This window comes from Siniperca chuatsi, linkage group LG20 (genome assembly GCF_020085105.1).
Source record: "Siniperca chuatsi isolate FFG_IHB_CAS linkage group LG20, ASM2008510v1, whole genome shotgun sequence".
Classification (NCBI taxonomy): domain Eukaryota; kingdom Metazoa; phylum Chordata; class Actinopteri; order Centrarchiformes; family Sinipercidae; genus Siniperca; species Siniperca chuatsi.
The window spans coordinates 25379882-25393220 of NC_058061.1; the positions used below are offsets into that span (position 1 = coordinate 25379882).

Consider the following 13339-nt stretch of genomic DNA (forward strand, 5'->3'; position numbering starts at 1 on the left):
CGGGGAAGGAGGGGGGGGGAGTCATTAGTAGTGTGAAGAGGGCCGTTAGCCTGATAGGGGCACGGGGGCGCAGAGTACTCAGAGGAGCTTGAGGGCCAACAGCAGCTGAGTTAGAGGGGGGGATGAGCAGGAGCCGGTGTGTCGAATCTGTTAAAGAACAGATTAAGTTTGTTGGCCCTGTCCAAGCTGCCCTCAACTCCTCTGCTGCCAGTCGGTCTGAAGCCAGTGACGCTCTTCATGACGCACCAGACCTGTTGTTCTGCTGGAGTTTCCACTCCAGCTTCCTCCTGTACTTCTCCTTGGCCTCCCTGACCTTCACCTTCAGGTCGGCCTGGATTGCCCTCACCTCCTCCCTATTACCATCAGTAAAGGCCCTCCTCTTGGCATTCAGGATGTCCTTGATGTCCTTTGTTACCCACGGTTTGTCATTTGGATAACAATGGACCATCTTAGTTGGGACATTGCAGTCCACACGGAAGTTAATGTAGCCAGTAATGCACTCAGTAAGCCCGTCAGTGTCCTCTCCATGAGGCTCACAGAGTGCATCCCAGTTTGTAACCTCAAAACATTCCTGCAGTGTCTCATAGGCCTCCTCTGACCATCTCCTCACTGTCCTTGTGGTCGCAGGTTGCCTTTTAACCAGAGGCACATAGTCCAGTGTCCTCTCCTCTCTAGTAGGACGACTAACATACTGGGTGAAGTTAGTCAGTGTTATTGAAACACTGACATGGTTGAAGTCACCCGAGATTAATATGAGTGCACTCAGGTGTTGAGTCTGGAGTTGTGCATGCCGATGCCGGGTTAGCAAAGGGTGGGGGATGTAAACAGCCACAACAATGGCATGTGAGAATTCACGTGGCAGATAATATGGCAGAAGTCCCACAGCTAACAGTTCAATGTCCGGGCTACAGATACTCTGCTTGATAGTAACATGACCAGGGTTACACCATCTGTTGTTAACCAGAACAGCAAGCCCGCCGCCTTTCCGCTTACCGCTCCCAGTGTGATCCCTGTCAGCCCGAACAGTCTGAAAGCCATCGATGGAAACGTTATGATTCGGGATATCCTGGTGTAGCCATGTCTCTGAGAAGCACATCAAACTACACTCACGGAACTCCATCTGACTCCGGGCTAACACCCTTAGCTTGTCCATTTTATTCGCCAGTGATCTCACGTTACCCATTACGAGAGAAGGCAGACATGGCTTAAATCTCTTGTTCTTAAGTCTCTTTTGTCTGCACCCCTCTCTCTTCCCTCGCCGCCTCGTTCCCCCTCTGCATCCTTGGTGTGTCCTTCTCCAGATCTCAGTGGGGACATCAGTTGTCCTGGGCGCCATGTCACTTGGCTTCAGCGCGATCAGCTGTTCCCTGGTGTAAACAATCCGGCCAAACAGCTGATCTGCAGCGGTGCCCTGACCGAGTAGCAGGAGAAGAAGTTCCACAGCGAAAAAAAGTACTAAAACACTTTGTACTCTTATTTTCATAAAGAGCGTAGTTAAAATTTTCTTATGTGTGTGTCCCCTAAAATGTGAGACCTTGACTTTACTGACTTGTATCTGTGCAAAGTCATGTCTGTACACTTAATCTAAACACTAAAATCTGAGATTCAAACGTACTCCGGACAAGCTAGATTTGGGACGTCACAAATTCAAAAGCCAAGTTTTGATGAACCTGGAGCTTCTTTCAACTATCTACTAACGTTACGTAATAATGATGTGAACACACTGTAACATCATAGCAAATATTATTGTATGTTTTACAACCCATAACGCTGTGTCAGTCACTGCCAGTTGCAAGCTCACAAGCTAATAAACAGCATAAAGAAATACAAGATGCTAACTACACTTATTTTCTGATACGTCTGCTAGTCGCCGATTGTGGTGCACAACAGACTCCTCATCTTGACCTGACTGAGGCTCCAACATGTACGGCTGAATCTCTCCAATTTTCCTCTAACTCCAGCCATCTTGACGCACACTGCTCTCTCACCATGGATGTATAATAAGAACATGTCTCTCACACACATCCATGCTTGCATGTTTTTGTCTCATTTCAGGTGTCTGTCAAGTTCTGGTTTGCTACAGGTGGGGCAGGTTTCTGTATCAGCAGAGGTCTGGCACTGAAAATGAGTCCATGGGCCAGGTAGGTCATGGACTCTCATGGTCTTTGAAATTATTCAACTGTTGTGCCTTCTGAACCCAGTGTACTTACTTTGCTGCATTTTGTGGAAGAAAACTAACATTTTTTCAGAAAAATGTTTCTAACAATGTCTTTAGATAAACCCCAGAGAATGAGCCTGGACTTGTTGTAGTCAGCTCCAGTGTGTTTTAAGGTGTAAACAGAGAACGAAATAATCACAGAGACAGTGGTAAGAGAACAACAGTATTCAGGGAGGGTGACACAGGGCTTCATAGTTTAAAAGCAGTTCAGTATGTGGCTTCAATGAATTGTGAGCTATGGGGGAAATGGGTTCCAGGAACTGACACAGAAATCTGACATTTAATCCTAATGTGTTCCAGTAGATAGACAGGTAGTGCTTTGAAATAATGAACAAAGGCATTCTGGTAAATGTAGGAAATCACTAACTGAAGTATGCCAAACAAAGTGAAGTGAAAACTATTGTATTGCTGGTCTTCTGGCTGTGGTTTTGTAGTACTGAACAGAACTGTAATATTCTTTATTGCTGTCACTGAGGTGTTTTTCATTATGTTTAGGCATTATGGTTTCGGGTTGTCTGTCCGTCTGTCCTATTCTCGTGAACGCATAACTCAAGAACGCCTTAAGGGAATTTCTTAAAATTTGGCACAAACGTCCACTTGCACACAAGGATGAACACGTTTTTGGCCATAACTCAAAAATTGATGTGGTAAATATGAAGATTTCACACAGATGTTTAATGGGATACAACGATGAAGTGAAGACATTTTTTACCCAAAGGTCAACTTCACTGTGACATCATAATGTCATGGAAAAAAACCCTTTTGGCCATTACTCAACACCATAACTCAGGAACACTGAATAGGTGACACTTTTGACTCAAAGGTCATTGTGACCTCAAAATAGGTTTTTAGCCATAATTTAAGAATGAATTGGGCGATTCCAGATTTCACACACATGTTGACTGGGACAACACAATAAGTAGACAATAACTAGCACAGTACAGGCTTTCCTCCATCTGCCTTTCACTTCCGGCGCGCTCCAATACGTTGTTTGCAGTCATGTGATTCCGATGTGATAGCTAATCGTGATCCTGTGAGTGAGTGAGTGAGTGAGTGAGTGAGTGAGTGAGTGAGTGAGTGAGTTTCACCTACAGCTCATAGAGGCTTCACATCTAAAAATGCCAGGAGAAAACAAAAACACCACATTTTGTGTAGCTATACTCTATAAGAATCCATCTTTACATTGTAATCAAGTACATGTGTACCTGTTTGGCCAATACATCTGTGATAATCCTTCATTAATCAGTTCCAACAACGTATATTCACTGGAATCATACATATCAATATAGTGATAACTTCCATTTAGCCAAAAAATACGCTTTGTACCTTCTTATTCAATTCCTTCCAAGTATTTACTGCTAAGGTTGTCACAATACCAGAATTTTAAACTTTGATACAATACTAGATACTCAATACCTCTTTCGATACCACGGCAAAAAGAAAAAAAAAGTCCAGGCACACAAAATAGAATTAATAACCTGCAAACAGTGCTGGAACAGAAAAGGACACTGAATACATACCAACACATTTGCAGTTATGTTAATAGTAATAGACATTTTTATTACTATTCTTAAATGTTTCCCTACCTTGTAGGCCTACACATTCTTTATGTTGTTATTATTGCTTTTAGTTTTTTTTTTTTCTCTAATGTTGCTTCTCTTATAAACACAGTATAGTAGTCTCTGTGGGTTTCCTCTGTATAAATACCTACAGTAGACGGCGGTCGGCACGCCCCCAGTTTGGAGAAGCAGACAAGAGTACCAGCACGGAAGCTAAGCAGCAATACACTGCTGTGGACGGGCAGCAACAAAACGCAATTTAGCCACCTAAAAAAGGTTAACCTACAAATATCAATATCAGTGTACACTATATTTTTAATATTTTCACCGCTTTACCTTGCTGTCAGCCAGCCCTTTCCGACAGGAATCAGAAATACTTTATTGATCCCAAGTTCTGTGATGTAAAATGACTTTTTGTCGAAGGACTCTGGTGGTGGCTTTGGAGAGAGGGATATAAGCAGTTCTTTTTTTTTTTCTTTTTTTTTGCCGGTTCAGAACCTCTGTGTGGCTACATATTAAATACATAAAAAAGATTATCTGACTAACTATTAGTTAGTTTCTAAAAAAAAAAAAAAGGCCCACAAATCCATAATAGGTAGCTTTTTTATGTCTATATGTTAAGATTTCTAGCTAGGTTTCCATCCGAATGTAGAAAGTCCTCAAAGAAAATGCAAATGAACGTGTGTTTCCATCCACTACCGTAATGCGATTATTAGGAGTTGGTTCGTCGAGATAAACAGCTAAGAAGAGGGTGCAACGAGATGACGTATTTAAATGAGCATCTGTCAAACCTTAAACGGTGAAAAACAATGTAGAAAACTTGATGGAAATATAGCATTTGTTTCATGTGTTATCTTGAGGAACATTACTGTCTCCTCATCGCATCATGTACGTCATGATTTATTGTCTGTTTCCATTGCACTTTGTCACATTTTGCTTTTATCGAAACACCAACTTTTTCACCTTAGCCAGGCATAAAAAGTGTTTTGCCATCTTTTCAGAGATTCCCCCCCCCGTTTCCACTCACTTCCAATAAACACAAATAATGTAAGCAATTGTGGAAAACAAATATTTATAAAAAAGTCATTATTTTCCACTTGCTTAGGAGGAAAGTGAGTTTAGAAATGGCTGCTGTAAACAGCTGCTGTTGGTGTGAAAACACACTTTGACAGGCTTTATAAGCTGAAACTCCTCTGGTTTCAGTTTGGGGAATTTCATCAGCACAGCAGAGAAGATCCGACTACCAGACGACTGCACCATCGGCTACATCATCGAAGCGCTGCTGGAGGTGACCCTAACACATACACACCTCTTCCATTCTCACCTGGAGAACCTACAGAAGCTGCCTACTGACACTGTGCTGGAGCAGGTGAGTGTGTGTGTGTTTTGTGTCCATTATGGTATAACATTTGAGAGACCTTGAGAAAATGTGTCAGTGAAATCTAGCATTTTCAAATGTGACTAATTTTTTCAGTTGAATCATTTGTGATGTTGGTCTGTCATCCTTTACATTAAAAGAAATTAATTAAATTAATTAAATGTTTTCATTAAATGGTTAAAGATTGAATACTTTCTACTGGCACTTTCATGTGAAAATGTCAGTATCATATTAGCATCCAAAAATATTTTTATTGTTTGTGTTTTTTTCTGAGCTCTTTTCATCATTTGCTCTCTGCACTGAAGTTGAACTGTGTATGTATTATGTTTGTTTTGCAACAGGTGACGCTTAGCTACGGAGGCTTTGAGAACAGAAGAAATGTGGTCAGCATTGTTGGAGGCTTTTCACTGGCTGAGGACCCCACAAGGTAAACATGTTAATAACAAAACACTTCTGCTCCTACACACACTGCATACTCCAATGGCTCTGTTCCAATATTTACTATCATGAACTATAACTGTGAGACTTCAAACTAGGGTTAAACTACTATACTGAGCCAAATATGGCCTTTTGTTAAAAATTGGTTCTGATTCCTTGAGGTGGTCAACCTCTGTTACCATGCATAGTAGCAGTGTTCTAATGCAATTTTAAAGATCGGTATCACAAGAGAGCAAAGCTTTTTTTTAATGGTAATGTGGTACTAAGGTAGTACTTAGCTTGTTGTAACATTTTTTTCTGTTTTATATTTGTAAAGGCTATTTATGATACTTTACGGTCTGTTTAGTTATGTTGGGGGAAATATATATTGTAAAGATTTAGCATCTTAATGTAGTAGTAGGAGTTTTACTAACTGCAATTTACACTACATGGCCAGTATGTGGACATCTGAACGTTCCATTTATACGTGAGAGTTGAACATGTGATTACAAAACCATGAGCATTAATGTGCTGCTTCCACTCTTCTGGGAAGACTTTCCACCAGATTTTGGAACCTGGCTGCAGGGATTTGCTCCATTTCAGCCATAAGAGAATTGTTGAGGTCAGCCACTGATAAGGCCTGGTTCACAGTTGGCATTCCAGCTTATTCCAAAGGTGTTGGATTGGGTTGAGGCTAGGGCTCTGTGCAGGCCAGTCAAGTTCTTCCACAACAAACTGCGAAATCTGGAAATCTGTGCTGTACTATGCTTGAGCATTAAGATTTCCCTTCATTGGAATGAAAGCCTCATTTCCACTGCATGGTATGGCTCGGCTCGACTGGACTCGCTTTTGGTACCAGGTACTTTTCTTGATTTCGTTTTCCACTGCAAATAGTACCCCCTCAGTTTAGGCTGGATTGTAAGCTGATTGTCATACAGGGATGCAAACAACTCGCTGGGTGAGGGGTCTCCTTAATGATTCCTACAGTGTATTTCTGTCACGCTTATATGAGTGAACTGCATTGAGCAAAAATTCTGCTCAGCTGTCAGAACCTATTGCGAGGACCTCACATTACATCAGTGGTTGCTTAGTCTTGCTGGACCGTGGCTGTGGCTGACTCAGCAGCGTGTGCGTAGCGAGTGTGTGGTAAAGCAAGTGTGAGGTAAAGCAAGTGTGAGAGAGAGAGTGGCAGAAAGTGGCAGTGAATGGAGCAGAGGAAAAGATAAGCAGTAAGTTGTGAATGTGGCAGTAAATGTAACGATACAGTGTGTCAGTTAATAACTGCTGGAAAAGTGAAGGGGGTTAGCCCCGAAGTAAGAACCAACTTCTGTACTGGAGGACAGCAAACATCTCCCCTGTGCTCCCCGACTATGGTCTGAGAGTAAGCTATATCATAAGTAAGCTATAATATAATGAATAACTAAGGAATTGTTAGTAGGCAATTATGATTAATAATGTTTAATTTATAACGTGAATATAAGATAAGTAGCTAGTTTGTGTTGGTCAACGACGTAGCTTATTACCTAGGTAGCTAGCGCAGTGATTTACTAAGGTGACGTGGTGGAGAAGGTGAAAATGACAACTTGCGTGTATTCCGCATTCATTCTTTCGGAGCCCCCTAAAGGTCATGGCAAGAATTTTTTTGAGGACTACTTTTGCATTCTCTCGCAATATGTTTTGCGTTACCTCATAATACTTTTCTTCTTCCATTCCTTCTGAATGCTTGTCTATTTGGAATGGAAGGTAGTGTGGAGATTCTCAACTTAATGCATTAAGCATTTTTGATGGACACCTCACTCTATATGATGTCCATCGCAACGAAGTTGTCAGATAGAACATTAACAAACTTCAAGTATGTATAAGGAACATCAATTATTGCTCCAAACATAGCAACAGGCCTTCTACCAAAACCTGTTTCAGCATTAAAGGTCACTTTAATTTGTTTTGTGCAAAGAACAGAGGACCCTGTGCAAAAACACAAAAAGCTTTCCAACCTGTGTTGGTCTGCATTCCTGATGTATCTCCGCTGTCTGCTCTTTCTGTGACAGAACCACAGACTCTGTTTGCAGCTTTTCAGTCGCCTTCTTGTTTGTTGCTTTTTTTGACTCATACAAATACAGCACATTAGCTTTATGAGGTAGATTCAACTGCACACTTCCGCCTCTGGAGACGCCTCCTTTTCCTCAGTGAAACCCTTCTGGGGTACAGTGCAGTACAGAGTACAGTAACTGTTCACGAATGAATTCAGCAGCATCCTGCAGATCACCGTACTGCTTTTTGTTCCTCTTAATCTAAGAATTCATTTAATTTTACTTTCACAAATTACATAAACATGCATGATTATTGAGCAGTAGTACTATATCAGCATACTTAATGCCCAGTTCAATGTAAAGTTCAATGAGTTGATCTACTGCTGCGTTGCACTGGGAGCAGCTGAGCGGAAATAGATATACGGCTCTGAAGGAATGGAAGGCAAAAAGTATTGCGAGGGAACGCAAAATTTATTGTGAGGGAATGCAAAAGTAGTTGTCAAAAAAATTCTCGTTGTGACCTTTAGGGGGCAATTTCTATTTGCCTATTGTATTTAACCTGCTGATACAATGCATGGGTAAATAATTAATTTTAAGTTAAACATATTAAACTTTTAATTTTCTCTTCAGAGTAGGCCAGATTGACGCATTTAATCGTTAAAATTGACAAAATATTCTACCAGGGGGCATACCCGCGGACCCCCCTAGTTGTGCTATCCAGTTTTCTCCATCTACACAATGTTCTCACTTTTTTTTATCCCTAACCTGTTTGCATCCCTGGTCATAGCGAAACCGCGTGAAACTGCCGTGACATCATCTTCAACGCAACACACTCGTTGGATCTTTTCATCAGCAACCGAACAAAAGAATGTCTGCACTTCGACAATTGACCACGACATGGTTTTGCGGGCTGATTTTTTTAAAATCTGGGTTGAGTGAATAAAAAAAAAATGCAGTTGCTATTGATGGTAGCTTGGCTATTTAAAAATGGCGGGTTTGTGCAGGATGTCCTGTGTCGCACAAGTCACTGTTCTATTGACGATTCTCTCTGACCAATCAGTGGTCTGCAGTGGTTTAACTCCACCTTTTAGTATCAGCTCAGCTCACTTGGAACTTCGACTGAGGTGAAACCAAAAAAATTACTATCCACACCTCTGGCCAATGGAAAACCAAAAAAAGAACAATTCCAAGCGAGTGGAGTTGAGCAGTGCCGTACCATGCAGTGGAAATGAGGAATAAGAGTCCTAGACCAAACCAGGAAAAACAGGTCCAAATATTTTTGGCCATGTACTGTACTTGAAGTGTGGACATAGGACATATCAGAATTGGTCACAAAACCTGATTGGGACATCCTTAAAACATACGTTGCAGAGAAGTTGTAAGAGAAATGAATTTGTCACTGACTCTCTTCTCTTCTTGCAGGTTTAAGACAGTCCACTGCCTTCTGTATCCACATACTGACTGGTGTCCAAAACTCAAACCTCGCTACAAAAACTGAAAGCCACTGTGTTTTTATCCTGCAGCACTGATACCTGCTAAACCTTTATCCCACACGCTCACCCTGCCATGTTTGGATCCAGCTACATTTAGCTGGAAATACTTCACACATCATTTGATTGATGGCTTTATCCAAAGCGGCCTCACCTCATGCTTCATGAATGGACAGTGCTAGTGTCAGTTTTTTTTTTACACCTCTCAGAGGCAGAGCTGTTCGACAGGCAAAATCGATCTAACTCATTAAGTAAATAATGGGTGGAAACACAGAATGACCTTTTCTGGCTAACAGAGCATGGAAGTGGCTGAAGCCACTTGTGGCTGGAGACCCTTGTTTTCCCGCTGTAATGTGAATACACCTTAAGTGCTGCAGCAACAGAATTTGAGGCTCACTGCAATTGGATGTTTCTTATCTCAACGCTCTTTGGGGCTCATAGTAACTTTTTACTGTTAAGTACACATCTTTTATCTTTGGTTACTCTGGTGTTAATGATTCAACCAGGAGAATTGCATGCTTATCCAAGTTGATGTTTCAATGCTCAGTCACCTAATATTGTCCTTCTGGAACCTTGGTCACCCCACATCCCAGCACATTTTGCTACTCCACTGGTGAAGTTCCCCTCAGTGGATAGAGCCAAAGAATCAGTTATTTTCAGAAGCACAATGATAAAGGCAGGAAGGAGGCAAAATGGAAGCCAGTACCTTGAAACCTTGCACTGTTGCTAAATGTAGAAATGCATTCTGAGTTATCTTCTTGACTAGCGAGGTAAGCTAGATAGCTTAAAGGATAGGTTGAGATTTTTCCAAGACTATCATAATTCAACTGTCATATGGCATATGTATGTTGAAAGAGTAATGGGTCACTGTAATCATTCCTCCTCTCCATACTGGCTGTGAAGCGATACTTGAGTAGATGGGTCAAATCTAATACAAGGCTTCAGCAGCCTTAGACAAATCAAGTGGGTATCTTTGTTCTGGGAGTCCCATGTAGGTTTATACCAGGAGCAGAAACACTGTAGTATGAAATTCTGTCTGTGTTTCCACAGACAAAGGCTTGACTAGAATCCAGTTTTGCTTCAAACAAGGATTGTGGATTTAGTCCGATATTTCTTAGTGTAGTTTTGCAGTGAGTATGGATAGGAGGAATGATTAATTTTAATGTACATATGGGCACATATTATTATTATATTAAAACAGCCTTGGACAGTAGAAGGTTTCCTACTTCCTGCCTTTTGTCATTGGTTCAATGAAGGAAAAATTAACCTGATTCCTTGGCTCCATCCACTGTGGTTTAACTTTACCAGTAGAGTAGTCAAATGGGCTAGGTTACTGGCCAAGGCTACAGAAGTAATAATCTCAAAATCAGAAGCTATCCTGTGGTTATGAATGATCATAAAAGAAGTCACTGCATTTAAAGTTCCTGCTTTGACATTCATGTTTGCCCAGATAGCTAACTTGTACTCTCGTAGAAGTAATCTAGTGGCTCTTTGGCTCAACCAATGACAACATGTCTAGACAAAATAGTTCTGAAACTCCACTCTGCATGTCAGTGCCATGCTCCATCCACTGAGTGGAAAAGCACTTCAGGCAAATGCTACAGTATGTGAAGGACCCTACAGTAGTAGTAGTACACTGTTTACGAGGGCATGGATGTTTAGTATTTAATGAAAGGCCTTACTTTCCTCTGTTCATTTCAGTTCATTTCACCACTTTATTCTTTTTCTGTTGACATGTTACCCCAAAGTCAACGTCAAATCAAGATAGTTTCTTTAGAATCAAAGATTGTTGAGTCTGATTAAGATGTATTAAGTGTATCATAATTTTTTGGTCTCAAACAAGGAAGGTTTATATGCTGCATGGGCACACATTTATTTCAGTCTGTTGTAATTGTTCTGATGCCTTCATATTCTCAGCTAAATATCTTCTTCTTATATTAGCCTATTTCTAACAGGCCCATCTTTATGGTTTTGCACTACTTTGATCTTGTCACATCCTGCATGTTACTGACTGGAGTTCCATACAGTGTTGGTGTAAATATTAGTGAATTTTATTAAGTATTCTTTCTTTACATAGGTTGTAGTTTTAGCTCTGCATACACTTCTTTAAGGCAGAGATACTCTGGAGGTGGAGATAAATTGTTTTATTGCAGTTAGACTTCAATGGGTGGAGCCAAAGATATCTCAATCACATTGCCATGAAATTTGGTATGGATGTTCATTGTCCCCAGAGGATGATTGCTAATAATTGAAGTGACCCCTGACCTTTTGTTTGGCACTGCCATCAGGTCAAAATTTCCTGTAGACCAACACTTGGGTCCATGATCACACTGCAAAAATGCCCTATCAAATTTCAGTGAAAACATTTTACATATGAGCATTCTTTTGCTTAAAATAAGAAATTGTGGCTGCCAGCTTATTTGATAAGATTTTCTAAAATAAGTCAGGGTGCCTATCTAGCAGAAGTCTTAAAGGTCCAGTGTGTGACATTCAGGAGGAACTATCGGCAGAAATGGAATATAATATTTATAAGTATGTTTTCTTTAGTGTACAATTGCCTGAAAATAAGAATCGTTGTGTTTTCATTACCTTAGAATAAGACGTTTTTATCTACATAGACAAACCAAACACTGTCTCTAGATGGTGGCCCTGAAACTTGCAAACGGCCCTGTCATTTCTCCTACACACTTGGAAGGGGAGGATGATGCGAGCGCTATTCAGATGGTTGCAAACTGCAATTTCACCGCTAGATGCCACTAAATCCTACACACTGGACCTTTAAAATATGTATCATGTTCCCCTCAGGATGAATTGTAATAACTTTGGCGATCCTCTTTGGTGATCTAGCTTCATCATCAGGTGAAAATTTAACTGTGTCCAATACTTTGATTTATGACTAAATACCCACAAAAGTAATGTCATTCCCATCAGGTACTTTGTGTTTAGTGCTAATTAGCACTAAACATGGTAAACATACCTGCTTGACATCAGGTTGTGGGCATGTTTGCATTTAGCTAACCTTCTCTAGAAATTTAAGAATTTATTTAAGAAATGCCTTACTAGCCACAGCCATACTGTAGTTTCCTAAATATGTCAGTTAGTCTGCTGACCCTCAGAATTATAATAGCTCATGATAAAATGGAAAAAGAAGTCCTTGGAGACAACATTTTCTTAATTATCAAGACCAGTGTTCCATCTTTGGAATTCACGGTTGCTAGTTGGCTTACTTGTGCTCCGATATACCGGTTCTTTGGCGCCACCCACTCAGCTTACACCAGCCAGCTTCAGTATTTTTACTGCCTGTAAAAAGTATTTATGTAAAACACCGTCTACCTTTTTGCATGACTAGAATCCAAAGTCCAGAGCATGTGTCCCACTGCCGGTCAGTGAGTGAGATGTAAATCCTTTACCACTGATGTATTATTGTGGTGTTTCAATAAGAATAAAACCTTTCTGCATTCAAGTGTTTGACTGCTTTATTGTTGAATTGCTACCATATTGCAGAATTGATGTATGCATGTGTTTTGTTTGGGACAGAATACCTTGTAAACAAACCAATGCTTTGGCAGTACTGTAGTTATTGCAAAATGAATGACATCATGTATAACTGGAATGAAATGGCTGTCCGATTTATAGGAGCTTATTTAACACATCCTTCTGGCAACTGTTTCTGTAATCAGTTAAAGAGGCAGATGAACTCACTTACCTAAACATTGGAATATATGTGATTTGATGAAGTTGATGGAGGAGAACAGTTTTTTAGTGCTGAGGGACTCTATCACAAACTGGGTGGATGAAGAAAAGGCTACACCTAAGGGGGTGTGTACATACTGTATATATTTGTGTCTGTAAGGTCTGTGTACTTTAGTGATGTGTGTGTGTGTGTGTGTGTGTGTGTGTGTGTGTGTGTGTGCGTGCGCCCGCTCATTACCACAATAGTGTGAAGTGATCACAGTAGCTGATAAGAACTTTTTATATCCCAAGGGAAACTGCTTTACAGCAGTTGCAGTACAAAGTAGGAAGAGTGCAAATATAAAATAGCAATAAAGTGCAAATCCAAAGTACACAATGCCAAATAAGGTAAACAGGTTAACCATAAGGATAAAGAAATATATAAACTGGTTAACGGTAAGGTGCAAATCCAAAATATACTCAATGCCAAAAATATAAACAAGGATCACATATGTATGAGAAGTGGCATATGCCATGATAGCTATATGCCACTGATACTGCACGTAATTATTGCG

At 40.5% G+C, this 13339-nt stretch overlaps 1 protein-coding gene across 1 annotated transcript in view; it reads left to right on the plus strand.

Annotated features, from left to right (window-relative positions):
- rfng (RFNG O-fucosylpeptide 3-beta-N-acetylglucosaminyltransferase) overlaps positions 1-12555 on the plus strand; it is a 41736-nt gene extending 29181 nt beyond the window's left edge. The window contains exons 6-9 of the mRNA XM_044178338.1: positions 2056-2141; positions 4981-5146; positions 5497-5582; positions 9025-12555. Of these exons, the coding sequence (XP_044034273.1) occupies positions 2056-2141; positions 4981-5146; positions 5497-5582; positions 9025-9100 (414 nt within the window). The 3' untranslated portion in view covers positions 9101-12555. The remainder of the gene's footprint in view (positions 1-2055; positions 2142-4980; positions 5147-5496; positions 5583-9024) is intronic.
- Positions 12556-13339: the final 784 nt, after the last annotated feature.